Raw genomic sequence first — 14,585 nt, forward strand, 5'->3', positions numbered from 1 at the left:
TCTGGTAAATTGCACGTTTTACTCTAGTTCAACTCATCAGACATAAGGATAAAAAAAAAAACTACCGCGTGGCAGGTGCGGTGAGCAATCCCCAAATATGAAACAAACAAGTTCAAAAAGGATTAAAAAAACTCACCAGACATTCAGACTAGACTAGTAAACCTGTTTGGTCGAAGGAGACACACATGTTATCCACCAAAAATGGTTTAAATCCCGTGACAATTAGCAATGGAAACTTCTCCCCACATGGATTGAACACACAAGGAACATGTTCAGAGCTTCCTCTAAACAAATCGAGATGCAATGTGATCAGGGACCACTGGGAAACGGATATACGAACAAAATAGGCAATGATGCCGAGTTGCCGACTGCGAAGACAAATGCCCGATGGCGATGACTAGTCTTGCTCGCACAAGCACACACCACAGAGCACGGGTCAGCCTTGTCATCCTTCGATGAAGCCGGTCATGCGCAGCACGGAGTTGCGCAGGTGGCTGAGCTCGCGCGCCCGGCCCGGCCCCGACCGCAGCGCGAACGCCGCCGCCCCCTCCAACCGCCGCCGCGACACCAGCACGTGCGGCGGCACCATGGTGCCGCTCCGGCCGACGTCGTCGTCGTCGTCGCTCCAGAGGGCCACCGAGCGCGCGGCGGGCCTAGGAATGTCCACCGGCCGCGAGCCCGCGCGTCGCGGCGCCTCGGGGTCGGGGACTCCTCCTCGCCGAGCCGGCGCCGTCCTGGACCGCGGCGCCAGCGCCGGGGACGACGAGCTGCAGCCGGGCGGCGCGGTCTCCGGCGCGTCGCCGTCGTCGTCGTGGGCCGCCGCCTCGGGCCACAGCACCTCGGACTCGCACAGCTCCTCGGCGATCGCCATTGCGGCCGTCGATCGGTTCGCCGCTCGCCTGATCGGCTCCCGCTGCGCGCTTCGGGGTCGCTCTGGAAATGGGAATGGAAGCTTCGGACTCGCGATTCGCCTGGGCTTGTGGTGGACGAAAGGTTGGGCGGGGGTGGGACTTGGGCGCGGCGAGGGCGCGTATATATAGGCGCCGGCGTGTTCGCTTCCGGCTGCGCGGTAGCTTCCTACGTACGTCAGCCGCTGTGTGGGAAACAAGAGATTATACAACAAAAAAATGAAAGAAATCGCAGTAAATTCTGCCGGGTCTGAAGTCTGAACCAGATAATCAGATGACACGCAGGCTCTCGCGGGGGTCAACAATTGGCTCTCCAATTCTGATCGAAAAACGGTTGCACAACAGAGGCGGCGCGTCACTCAGACGGACGGGGTCGTAATTTTCTTTTTTTGTTAGAGAAACAGCAGTCACTTTTGATGCGGGGAATCTAGCATTTCTTTTTGGCAGGACAAGATGGTACCGGAGTACTCGTAGGGGTGTTCTTTTGACTGCCCAAACATAGCATAGCAGTCACTTCCAGAGATAGGCGGCGACCTCTCGTCATCAGCTTGGCGTGAAACTCCAATGGAAATACTCCATAAAGGCCGTGTTTAGTTCTTTTTCAAAAGAATCTTACCAATTTGCAAAATAATCTTACTAATTTGAAGTACTAAATGAAGTCTATTTACAAAACTTTTTGCACAGATGGGTTGTAAATCGCGAGACGCATCTAATGATGCTAATTAATCAATGATTAATTAATAATTAGCGGATGGTTACTGTAGCATTACTATTGCAAATCATGGATTACGTAGGCTCATTAGATTCGTCTCGCGATTTACAACCCATCCATGCAAAAAGTTTTGTAAATAGACTTCATTTAGTACTTCAAATTAGCAAGATTCTTTCGTAAAATTTTGCGTTTATGGGGTGAGAACTAAGGCCGTGTTTAGTTCCCTGCCGTGTAAACGCAAATTTTTTTGCGACGGAATATTGCTAATTTGAAGTACTAAATGAAGTTTATTTACAAAAATTTTTGCACAGATGGGTTATAAATCGTGAGACGAATCTAATGATGCTAATTAATCCATGATTAATTAATAATTAGCGGATGGTTATTGTAGCATCGCTGTTGCAAATCATGGATTAAGTAGGCTCATTAGATTCGTCTCGCGATTTACAACCCATACATGTAAAAAGTTTTGTAAATAGACTTTATTTAGTACTTCAAATTAGCAAGATTCTTTCGCAAAATTTTGCGTTTTTGTGTTTTTGCGTTTTCGGGGTGGAAACTAAACATCGCCTAAACAGGGCCAAACTATTGTGGCTTCAGGGTCTCCAGCCTCTGCCTCTCAACAAACACGTCGGCATACTTCGAGGCAGTTCGATCGCAATAACCAGGTGGCAGATGCGTGCCGAAGCCTTCGCTTCGCTCCCCTCCCCTCTGTCGCCGCAGGCACAGGCGTTGGTTCGGTTGTTGGTCTTCGGCTGGGAGGCACACGGAATCTGGGGTGCATGCTGGTCTCGGCTTCAACTTTATTATTAGCTCGTGCCATACGACATACTGTACGGTGTAATGCGGCGTCGCTTCCTTGCGGGCGCCGGCAAAGTACGCGGCGCCCGGCCGTGGCGCCCAAGCTTTTTACAGGCTGAGAAGGGTCCACGAACCTGCGCTGCACGCGTGTTTGAACCAGCAAAATGGTGAGAACCGAGGCCTCACCTGCATGTAGCCTGCAAAAGAATATGCTTTTTTATTTTAAAAATGCTTTTCGACTTCGAAAAATTTTCCACGCGACACTTGGCAGGCGGCATGATCCGCCGCCCGCGTATGGGAGCGCGATGCGTTTCCCCATCGCCGTTGCGGACCCGGGAGACACGGTACACGGGCCCATCTCGCTGCGAGCGAGTCGGAGCCACTGACGATGGTTTAGCACACACTACGGACACACCGAGATGATTGGAAGAAGCGTGCGCATGGGGATTTGGAGGGTGACCGGCCCCGTTGAACTTCTGCTGAATTGTCCTTTTTAGTTTCTCTTTCTTGGTTTTGAATTTTGAAGCATGGCCCTGGCATTGTTTTTATTTTTCGAAACGTATCACATATGTGCATGCTCACACTAGCTCTCACTCATCTATCGCATAAAAAAAACTCTCACTCATCTATATTTATGGCTACATCTTATGTGCACGTACGCATGCCTCACCATATTATTGTGAACGTCTTATTCTGAAGATTGGCACGTCTCTGAGATTACCAAAGCCATCGCCTTCTCTCGTCGTCGACGGACACGTCCCCATCACTGAGGGAATAAATTAGCTATAACATATACAAGCTGAGTCAAGGACTCAGATCCAATTAAGCAGATTCTGTCATGAGAAATCTAAGAAGCAAAGCTACTGTTATATATACTAAAAAGTTTCCTCCACGGCCCAAACTGAAGAAATGGCTGAATCCAATAGAAAACTAAGGCCATCATCAGTCTTGAAGTCTTAATCTCAAAAAAAAAAAAAATCAGTCTTGAAGTCACGATTGTATATTGCAAATCCGATCTGTCCTATCCGTCGACGCGCAACGTCAGCCCGTAGGTAGGTTTGCTGCGTTTTGGATATAGAAGAAACAATAATGCACGGACGCTTCCGAGCCAATGATTATTTCACCAGTTTTTGTATTAGCAACATGAGGCCGGGAGAATGTACAGGTGGAGCAGAACCCTCAAATCAAGAATTTTTTTTTAAAGTGTGCGTGTAGGTTTAGCTTCCCACCCTTGCTATTGTGGGCAAGGAACCCAAACCAGCAGCGTGCTCACGTCTCGATTGGGCACAACCAACAACCAACCAATGGGGACGATGTCTTTAGAAGGAAAAAAAAAAAGACACACCAATGGGGATCCTCCCGGTTCTCCAAAGTCAGCCGTAGAAATTAGAACGGTGCCCTCTGCCCTGCATATCCAGAAACATCCTTGCAGAGGGTGACACCTTACACGTACGTCGTCCATGGGTTTCGTGTAGACACATCTGTGCTGGTGTACACCTGGATGGATAGGGTAGAGGACAAGGGTTACTTCCGGAGGTAGAGTAAATTTCTGCATACCAACGTGGGAGGATAAGATAAGGTTTGTAAATGTTGGGGAGAAGTATTTATCCGCTTGGGTTACTTGTGCTGAGGCGTGTGCTAACTAATCTCGTAGCTGTAAATCTTATCAGAAGGTTTGATATAAAATTTTCAATCCTTTCCTGCGGACAGGTTCTTTCCTTCTTATTGAAGGATAAATTTTCTGGGCCATTTTGAGATATTTCTTTCCATTCCAGGGAAAGAATATAATGGCGGTATATCCTAACCATCCTCAAAGTTGAGGGAAGATATTCGCCATTTTCTTGTCTCTTCCCACGAGATGAGCAACACATAATTTCGTTGGTTTTTCATGTTCATCTCTCGCAGCTAAAAGTGACCAATATTAAGTTCTCAACTGATTCTGGGATTCCGCTGCGTTTGTTTTACGATCACATACCAGCAGCCTTCAGCGTCCATTCTTACATCACGACAAACCATTAGAACAAAACAAGCGTGACCATCCTCAAGAACAAATTACATGAGCTTGGTAGCTCTCATACTCTCACTCACGTCACGTCATTTTTCAATTCTTCACACATGCAAAAAACCTACGGACTCAAAACTGCTCCTCCAACAAGTGAAATTAAACGAGAGAGCATTATTATTAATTATTTTCCGACAAAATTTGCGGCACTACTCGCGCATCTTCCTCGCCCTGGCCCTCCCGCCGGGCACGACGAGCATCATCATCGCCTTGTCCCTCTTGGCCCTCCGGTCGACGATGACGTGCGGCGGCACGAAGACATGGCTGCCGACGACGACGCTACCACCGGCACTACCGACGCCGGCGTGGCTCGCGCCGAACCTGCTGAACCGACCCGGTACTTGGGGGCCTCTTGCACCGACAACGGCGGCGCCGGCGACGACCTTCCGGCCGGGGATGTCGATGGGGGACGAAGCTTTCTGGTGCGAGACCTGCAGCTCCGACGGCGGCTGGTGCTCGTCTGAGTGCTCGCCACTGCCGTCGTCGTCGTCATCGCCGGTGCCGACGCGAGAGAAATACGCCCGGGGTAACTCATCCGGCCATAGGATGTCTGCTTCTTGGAACTCTTCCTCTTTCAGCTCGGCGCGCAGCATCGTCTTGCTTGACTTGCACAGGGTGTATTCACGAAAGGATAAGCACGTATTAGTACTAGCTAGTGGATGTATTCATGTGTAAGTATCTCGGGTTATTTTCCCTAAAAAAAAGTATCTCGGACTATTTAATCCATAATAGTCATTTTCCTGGAATATATATATAATTATCGGTTGGGAATTGCCTGCAAGTTACTGCACTCCCTGTGGTCTACAACTAGTACTGTTGTTTGAGCGAGTCAAGAACCCCAAGTACATCCAGGTCAGGGCCGCTGAATCAGCAGCAACGTGTCATCAACATCAAGCGCGTCTGAAGAAACCGGCATTTCCGTTTACTTCCTTTTTCAAGAAGAAACTGACACGATATTTGTCTGAACCAAATTGGTGAATATGCACTGGTGCACATGTGTATCTTACATCAACACACTTACACACCACACGTCTACGACTGAATTCACCTCACTTTCTTTGAATTTACAAAGGAATAATGCAAAATGCCTCGCCGCATCAAATCTTTCTGGCCTCAAACCACATTCCACGAAAGGGGAAATAACCAATGATGAAGGACTGACTCAAACAGTAGCTAGTATTCAACCGTTTGGAACTGCACGCTGCTGCATTTGAAGCTAAGGTAACCGACGAGGTCGAGGCAGCCAGATCGACGCGCGCCGCCGGCTGGGGGTTAGCTCTCGATGAAGCCGGTCATCCGCAGGACGGAGTCGCGGACGCGGCGCAGGTCCCGGCCCTTGAGCGTCCGGCCCTGCCCGGAGCACACCGAGGAGGCACCGGCCGCCCTGCGCCGCGCCAGCAGCACGTGCGGCGGGACCACCTCGCCGCCCTCGTCCTCCCCCTCCTCCCGGAACGCCTCCCGCGCGCCCCGGGCGACCCCGGGGATCTCGATCGGCTCCGTGAACGGCCGCCGCTCGGCCTGCGCCCACGCCGCCGCGCACCTCGACGCGCCCTGCGACATCTTTCCTCTCGATCCTGCCGCCGGTGATCACCCGCGAAGCCGCGAAAGATTAACTAATATGATGGCTTTGCTGCTGGTGGTGTAATGAAAAATGTGCTGGTCCGCCTGCTTGCCCAAACCTTCCCGTCCGCCGCCCGGCGCGGCGCGAGATATATATAGAGCGGGCGCGGCGCGCGCGCGAGCGGGGATGCCCTGGGAGGACGACGACCCGGCCCGGCGGCCACGTAGCTAGCCCGCTCAGCTCGCTCTCTAGCTACCCCCTATAGCTAGGCAGGTTCCGTGTGGCGCTGCGCCGCCTTGTGTACGTGACGGGTAAGTCTGCGGCGTTGGGCTTTGGCGTACGAAACGGGAAGGAACAATTCGGCCGGCGCGGCGGCTCAGCTCGGCCGCGGGCGGCCCGGCCGGCCGGTGCCGTGCGGCGGGGAGGCATTCGAGGGCAAAACCATATAGTATATTCCAACGTGTTCAATACCTTCCCTTCCAATCCAGACTATTCGGCGGCCGGTCGCCAAGCGTGCCCTCCGTTCGGTGGTTGTAAGGCGGCGCAAGTTTGGCGATCTCCTCTCGTTCCGACGACGGACGACCCGCGATGCTTTTCCGATGCGCTTTTGTTTGGGCATCCTCGTATCCTGTCATCCCTGACACCAGTTGCTGTTTTTCTGCTGGCGCCAAGGAAAGTTGATCGGGTCGTTCGCTAGCTATTCGGTTTGATTGGACAGGCCGCGGATAATATGCTCGTGCGCGTCCCCACGTGTGCGCATCTCCGTGCGTTCGCACGTTTGGGAATGACACTGACGCCCGGCAAAGGGTTTGCTTGCACACGTGGCGCAAGACTAGTAGTAGTATCTCCTTTTCTAACAGCGCCTGTTAAGGTCCGTTACGTCCGTATGCTAATTCAGTTGGCAATCGCTACAGCCCGCAAGCCTATTTGGCTATCTGCTCGCCGCATAAAAAATTTCACCGTGATGCTACCGGTGCCAAGTCGTAGCTAGGGCCGGCCAGGTTCGATGAACGTGGGAACAAACGGGACGGGATCCGACCTCCAGTCATCGACTTGCTAACCTCATCATCGCACATGCATCATCTCTGATCAAGTTGGGTTGGCAGAATGGCAGTTGCGTTTTGTGAGGCTTCTTTCTGGTAATCACGCGTGGACAAAGACAGGAAAGAAAAAAACAAAACCCTGGATCAGGATAAGCCGAGCTTCGAAGTGTCATTCGTGCAGCTAACTCTAACCCACCGGGCAATCGGCCAGACCGGCATGCAGTTGCCAAGAGGGTCAGCTTAGCTTTAGCTTGGTTGCACGCGCGGCTAAGATGCTAACCACCCCTAGCATGCCGAACACGCAACTTTTCATTTGTAATGAACGCGTCGATTGGGACAGGACTAGGAACCGCTGTTCCGGTGCGCTCGTTGACATCCGCGCGGGCCGTGTGTGTGTGTAACGAACTTAACGTGCACCCGCAGGTAACTGAAGGGGAACGGGCACGTCAATGTCCCAGACTGAAAAGCAAAAGCAAGAGGGTCCCAGCATTGCCGCATTGCTTTTGCTTGACTTGAAAAGGCTATCAAAATTGCAAGCTACTACTGTGCTGCTGCAGGTTAGGCCGCGGCTTGTCCGGCCGGAAACCTCAAACCTGCATGCATGGTTCGACAAGAGATCATTGCCATCAGAGATGATCAGATCATGGCTGCTGCGAGCATACCGCGTTGTTAACTTCATTTTAGAAGCCTACTGATGCTTTCAGGTTCAGACACCGTGGCAACAGCCCACAGATCGTAGGTTGCTGCTAGTTGGTAGTTCTCTCTGGAGCAACTTTTCAAGAACCATTTGTCGTGCAGCTAGTTTTGAAGAAGACGCACGCAAGTTATTGATGACCTACTGTAGCTTCAGATAAACTTGCAGGACCTTGACGCTGGCGCGTGCAGTGCCGTCATTGTCGAGTAATCGAGTAATTACCTTTTATGTGGACGAAACCAAAGCACTACCCCCCCCCCCCCCCCCTATCCGCCGCTGAATTTTTCAGAGCTTGCACTTCTGGTAAAGGGACAATCCGCCTGCTGTTCGTACGGACGAAGTCGACGGAATATCCATCGGCTCTGGACTCTAGCCACGAGCAGTCCCGTGCCCGTAGCTTTCTACCGTGCTGCGGTGGCAGCGTTCCAACGCACACCAACAAAGTGGCGTGTTGACACGCGCGACGGGCGTGGATCACACACCTGTAAACGCCCGCGGTTCGGACAAGCGGACATGGCAAATGGCGAGCGCAGTGGAGGCTTGGAGCGTTGCATGATGCACACAGCCGGTGGTGCTCAGCACGCCACAAGCACTTCTCAAGACTGGTGATGGTGGTACGGTTTGGATTAGGATATACGAGAGCATCGGGCGATTATTGGCGTCGAGTAGGTAGTAGCTTAATTAACTTCAAACGATGCGCTAGAAAATCACAGCTAAATTAGATTATTTTGACAGCGACAGCAACTTATTTTGGCAAGTAGTGCCTCTGTTACTAATGCTGTAATGCTGGAGCAAGAGGCCAGGCTTGACAGCCAGAAAATCATCTAATTCTTTGTTGTTGTTTTTTTCCTTTCGGAAACCTTGAGAATTCTCATTCCGACACACAACTGAATGTGGATTGCATGCCTATCGCTTCTTCAAGGTACGGCATCATTCCAAGCAATGCGGAAGAACAGAGAATATCCACCTGCGGCGCCCTTGCAGTTCTCGGCACCGCGATCTCACGCGACGAGCACAACGAGGGGGCTCCTCACGACGTGGACGCCGTCGCTCCACGCGAACGATCCCGCCACGAACCGCCCTCTCGCCGCGCTCCTCCTCCCCCCGCTCGCCTCCGCCTCCGCCTCCAACCTTACCCTGAACGCCTTCCTCTCGCCGGCTCGCGCGAAGCGGAGCCGCCGCGGCGAGACCTCCACGGCGACGCCCGCGGGCGGTGCCACGGCGACGGCGTACCGCGCCGCGCCGGAGCCGACGTGCGTCACCGTCCGGCGCACGGTCACCGAGCCGTTGAGGCCGCGCACGGCCACGGCCACCGAGGGGTGGTTCAGCTGGTGCGGCGGCGGCGGGCGCGCCGGGCACGGCACGGAGGGGTCGAGCTGCGAGCCGGCGCTCGCGCACGCGAACAGCAGGTAGTCCTCGTACGACGCGTCGTACACCAGGCCCGGGTCCAGCGCGTGCCTGGGCCGGATGTGGCCCGAGCCGTAGTCCATGGGCCCCGCCACCGTGCCGTCCCCGTTCATTAGCGGGCCGCCCTCGGCGTTGGTGGTCGTTGCTGCCCAAAACAGAGCACGAGAGTTTTTCGGTCGGGATCAGAAAGAACTTCAGATGCAGCGGCTTCATGCCTTCCCTCGAGGTTCAGAAATCAGAACGGAGACGTTTTACCGGTGGTCATGATGGCCGACCGGATGGCGGCGGAGCTCCAGTCGGGGTGGGCGGCCTTGAGGAGGACGGCGGCGGCGGAGGCGTGGGGGCACGACATGGACGTGCCCGACATGATGTTGTACGGCACCACGCGGTGGTCGCCGTCGAGCTTCGTCGGCGACGATGCCTCGCTCCACGCCGCCAGGATGTTCAGCCCCGGTGCCGTGATGTCCGGCTGCATTGACGGAGGGCACAGGTGAGATTGCGATTGCTACGAGTTAGAGGACAAAAGGAAAAAAATGGCGTGGTATGTGTTGAGTTCGAAGTTTGGACGTGTACCTTGAGAATGCTGGGCTCGAGGACGTTCGGGCCGCGCGACGAGAACTGCGCCATCACCGGCGACGGCCGGACGTCGACGACGGTCGTCGAGGGGTTCAGCACCGCGGTCGGGCTGGAGGTGGAATTGATGTAGGCGAGGATGGTCCTGGCGTCGGCCGCGGAGACGGCGGTGCCCGGGAGGACGTGCGAGTCGACGGGGACCTCGCTGCCGGAGGCCGGCGGGTTGCCGAGCAGGATGACCGCGCCGCCCGCGCGCTTCACCTCCAGACCCTTCTCGACCCTCAGGCCGCTGCCTCTCAGGCACACGACGATCTTGCCTCGCACCTTGTCGGGCGACAGGGAGTTCGGCAGGCACTGGCTGCGCCGGCCATTATTGAACCATGTCAGCACTTGTTCTTCGTCAGTAAGACGGGTTAGTGCAGTGGATTACTCACTTGGAGACGTTAGCGGGAGTCCCAGGAACAACGGCGTCTGCTGCATAGACCAAAGGATACGGCTTGTTGCCGGGAAGCTGGTATGATGTTACTGTTTGGCCCTGGTTGGACAAAAACACCAACGCAAGTCAGATGTCACAGTCCACTCGATGCTTGCAATGTGCATGCACGGAGAACGTACGGCAAGCCCCTTTTCTAATCGTCAGCTTACCATGATCGCCACGCCATTGCCAAGCTTGATCGGGGAGTCGAAGGCGCGGTCGATGCTGCTGGCGCCGACCGTGAGCATCCACGGCGCGAGGTTGGACACGGTGGCCGGCTTGGGCCCCGAGTTGCCGCCGCTGCAGGAGACGACCACGCCGCGCCTGGCGGCGTGCAGCGCGCCGACGGCGATGCCGTCGTCCGCGAACCGCAGCGGGGCCCCCGTGGAGCCGATGGAGACGCTGAGGACATCGACGCCGTCGCCGACGGCGTCGTCCATGGCGGCCAGCATGTCGGCCTCGAAGCAGGTGTTCTCGATGTTGGGGTTGGGCCCCGGGATGGGCCAGCACACCTTGTAGACGGCCAGGCGCGCCAGCGGCGCGCCGCCCGAGGCTGCCCCCGCCGCGAACCCGCCCAGCGCGGACACGCCGGGCACGGTGCGGCCCGCGACGGTGGACGCGGTGTGGGTGCCGTGCCCGTCGTGGTCGCGCGGCGAGCGGAAGGCGTACGTGGTGTTGAGGCCGCTGTAGTGCGCCTCGTAGGCCTTGAGGTAGTATCGCGCCCCTATGATCTTCCTGCTCGACCAAATTGACTCCGGTCAACTATTGCTCGGCACAGCACCCAGTTCATTTCCATTTGGGTTACCCAGTGTATAAATTACTCTTCGTTGCATAGTGTTAAGTATATTTTATGGCTCCGTGAATGAAATATCAGTAATCAGCAGGTGAAACCTTGTATTGTAAGCAGTTAGATTTCACTCGTGTAGCATCTACAGTCGTCAGAGAGCACTGGTGAGTGGTGACATGATTTGGACCAGCCATCCCCATCCCCTGGTAATGGTATCGAGGGAGATCACTTGAAGAAAAAAAGCAACAGATACCGAGGAAGGAACCTCTGACAAGGATCTCAGTTGTGTGTTGGTACGCATCGCAAAGCAGCAAATGGATTTACCTACTCGATCAGCATTCAGCAGTATCTTTTGAGACGAGAAAAAAATATCTGATCCGGTTCAGAGTTTTTGTACTCATGCGACGGTCAGGTCTCGATAATGGCCATCGCTTGTCCTATCTCCGTGCATGCATGGCTCTGGCTGCAGGCAATGGCTAGTTGGATAGTGAGGCTATAGAAAGCGCACTGCCGCCGCCTCGGGAAAGCGACAAAGCCGGAGCCTTGCTCCGTGATTGGCCCTCGCGATCTCCAGCGACGGGTTTGTTTGGACGCCAGCTCTGTGGACCATGGTCCCGTCACGGCTGCACAGCAACCCAGGCTCGCCGTATGCTAATGGCAGTCTCAGTGCAAACATTGTATTAGTGTCATAGATATTAAAGATTATGATACATCAATAAAATTACTGATTTGACAACAAAGTTAAGAGGACAGAGATGACCTAGGTCATCACCGTGATTCTCTCGTGGCACAGTTGCCAAAGTCATGACCCTCTCGTGGCATAATTGCCAAAGTCATGACACGGGAATGACACTCCTACTGAGACCGTTTTTTGTTGAGTTCTAGCACATTTGATTACATAACCATTGCACTATTTAATGCTGTAAGGTGTTTATGAAACTGTGTCATGACACTATGCACTGAGAGTGACTATGTCATTCCAGTGTCAAGCTGATGGGACACTCTTGGCAACTGTGTGATGACATTTCCCACTGAAATTGGCCTAAGAGTTGTAAAGAACTTTAAAATTTAATTTAAATTATCTAAATAATAGACTCTTAAAAAGATTTTAATTTTATAAAATTTTAAGTTAAACATATATAAAAATAATTTTGACTGTGAAGAAATCACTAAGACCGCAGCCCGTTACCACGCTGCTTGACAAAAGCCGCCCTGCGTAACCACCCGGCGTCTTTCAACTTTCAAGCGATAGAGGAGAATCTTGTCTGGGCTCCGTGCCGCTGCCGGCCAAATCATTTCGTTGTGCCATCGGCTCGCGCGCGGCCGGCGTGGCCGGTAGAGATGTCAGGTCGACGTCCAAGCGCATGCCGTAGTGCTTCTACTTGTCCACGGAGAAGAAAGACAATGCAGTGGTCGGAGCGCGCGTGGTTGCTGACCTGTTGCAGGACGAGGAGCTGAAGGATTCGCCGTCCTGACACGCCCCCTTCCACCGCGCCGGCACCGGCCCGAGCCCTTGGTCGCTGAAGCTCTTCGACTCCGGCCAGATGCCTGCCGCCAATACAAACCACAAAATGTGATGGCATGTTCGAAGAAAAACAACATGACGTATGGAGACTGGAGAGAGCAGGCTGCTAACTCACCGGAGTCGAGGACGCCGACGATGACATCCGCGCTGGACTTGTCGAGGGACGGCAGCCAGTCGCTGTCATCGGGCTCCTTGAGCCCTTCCTCGAACCCCAGGAACTGCCAGGACCTCGTGGTGTGCGGCGCCCACCGCCCCTCGCTCCGGAAGGCGGACACCACCTCGCTCCTCTCTGCAGGCGGCGGCCGGCAAGGCCGGATGAGCGCGCCCAGAAGTCACGCGTCCGCCAGACACAAAATTACAAATCAAGAACTGTGAACAGCTATACTGGACACAAAAAAAATGTATATATGAAAATGTGTATAATAATGCATTTTCTTTTTGGCTGCGTCGCTGTCTACCCGATAGTTCCGTGGCCTCCTCGCGGGAGAGGATAGCGGCGAAGCCATTGAGGGTGTGCTTGTAGCTGTAGAGCAGCGACGCCCGTGCCGCCTCCTCGCTGCCCTTGACGGAGCGCAGCAGCGCGTGGTGATCCTCCAGTATTGCTTCCTCCGCCTTCGCGCCGGCGTGCCCGCCCAGGTACACGATGTAGACCTGTTTCAGTTTACACACGATGGCCACAACATGGTTCAGGTTTACCCGGGGTGCCTCTCTTCTTTTGCTGCACACAAGGGCTCTAATCTTTTCAAGCGGTATTGCTGAACCTGACGGAGCTTTGCTAAGCAGAGCGTTCATTGAAATTGCTCGAAATGAAGAGTGTCGATTTTATAAGCAAGAAAAGGAAATAAATGAATGAAACGGAGTGGACAGACGAGGACCTGGTCTTGCTTGCCGGAGGCGGCAGAGACTACGGAAAGAGAAGAGAGGGCGAGGAAGAGGGGAAGAAGGCTCGGCAGGGCTTGCGCTCCCCTCACCATCTTCCTCCGGAGGTCGTATCCCGCTGTGCGATTGGACGGCCCGGGAAGCTCAAGCTGTTTTATATACCGCCATCGCCCATCAGTCAATCGCGGAAGTGCGGCCGAGCCACCGAGGCGAAGGATTGGATGGGGGAGCAGAGGCGGGGACATGGACAGCCGAGTCCGATTGTCTGACACTCTAACCCTGTGACTGTAAGCCAAATGATATCATTACGTCATCAGCTTCATCTCCTCCTTGCCAAACTTCACTAGATTTCTCGCAATCCAACCCCACCTATAGGGAAACTCCAGAAACTAAGGTAATGTTTAGTTTCCCACCCCATAAACACCATAAACATCGTAAACACAAAAAAACATCACATCGAATGTTTAGACACATGCATGAAGTACTAAATGAAGTCTATTTACAATCCAAAAACCTAATTTTGTTAATAGGCTTTCGGTATCTAGCTTTGCTGCATCAATCAAATCACCACCTTTTGATGGTTCAAATTACAAACGTTGGCAAGAGCGACTTATACTGTGGTTAACACTATCGAGAGTGATCCATGTGAAAGAGGGTAAGCCTGAACAATTCTCTCCAGAGGAAGGGAGTGCGTTCGATGAGGCTGATATTCTCTTTCGAGGCTTGGTCATTAGTGTTCTCGGTGATAACCTGGTGGATTCTTATATCCGGCTGCCAACTGGCAAAGCATTGTGGGATGCTCTTGAGGCTCAATATGGAGTATCTGACGCCGGGAGTGAGTTGTATATCATGGAGCAGTTCCTTGAGTACAGGATGGTCGAAGACCGTTCTGTAGTGGAACAGGCTCATGAAATACATACTCTGGCAAAAGATCTCAAAAATTGCAGCAAAGAGTCCCCATGTGTGTTACCCAATAAGTTTGTGGCCGGAGGTATAATCTCTAAGCTGCCACCTTCTTGGAGGGATTTTGCTACTTCTCTAAAACACAAGAGACAGGAGTTCACAATAGATGGACTCATAGGGACTCTTGATGTTGAGGAGAAGGCGAGAGCAAAGGACATACGTGGGAAAGGAGTTGTTGGTGCTTCAAGTGCCAAT

At 53.4% G+C, this 14,585-nt stretch overlaps 4 protein-coding genes across 4 annotated transcripts; all 4 read right to left on the minus strand.

Annotated features, from left to right (window-relative positions):
* Window positions 1–1,073, minus strand: LOC120707902 (myosin-1-like). The gene has a single exon (XM_039992961.1). It carries the CDS (start codon window positions 869–871, stop codon window positions 446–448), a length of 426 nt encoding a protein of 141 aa, XP_039848895.1. The 5' UTR covers window positions 872–1,073; the 3' UTR covers window positions 1–445.
* A 3,335-nt stretch (window positions 1,074–4,408) lies between these two features.
* On the minus strand, window positions 4,409–5,247 carry LOC120707903. Its single transcript, XM_039992962.1, has one exon. It carries the CDS (start codon window positions 5,074–5,076, stop codon window positions 4,633–4,635), a length of 444 nt encoding a protein of 147 aa, XP_039848896.1. The 5' UTR covers window positions 5,077–5,247; the 3' UTR covers window positions 4,409–4,632.
* A 135-nt stretch (window positions 5,248–5,382) lies between these two features.
* On the minus strand, window positions 5,383–6,266 carry LOC120707904. The gene has a single exon (XM_039992965.1). It carries the CDS (start codon window positions 6,041–6,043, stop codon window positions 5,756–5,758), a length of 288 nt encoding a protein of 95 aa, XP_039848899.1. The 5' UTR covers window positions 6,044–6,266; the 3' UTR covers window positions 5,383–5,755.
* A 2,309-nt stretch (window positions 6,267–8,575) lies between these two features.
* LOC120707905 (subtilisin-like protease SBT5.6) lies at window positions 8,576–13,674 on the minus strand. The gene is made up of 9 exons (XM_039992966.1): window positions 13,424–13,674; window positions 13,007–13,199; window positions 12,664–12,837; window positions 12,460–12,571; window positions 10,407–10,971; window positions 10,196–10,296; window positions 9,762–10,119; window positions 9,444–9,657; window positions 8,576–9,333 (listed from the first exon to the last, which is right to left on the minus strand). The coding sequence occupies exons 1-9, from the start codon at window positions 13,670–13,672 to the stop codon at window positions 8,783–8,785; spliced, it is 2,517 nt and encodes an 838-aa protein (XP_039848900.1). The 5' UTR covers window positions 13,673–13,674; the 3' UTR covers window positions 8,576–8,782.
* Between the last annotated feature and the right edge of the window lie 911 nt (window positions 13,675–14,585).

This window comes from Panicum virgatum, chromosome 5K, assembly GCF_016808335.1.
Source record: "Panicum virgatum strain AP13 chromosome 5K, P.virgatum_v5, whole genome shotgun sequence".
Lineage (NCBI taxonomy): Eukaryota > Viridiplantae > Streptophyta > Magnoliopsida > Poales > Poaceae > Panicum > Panicum virgatum.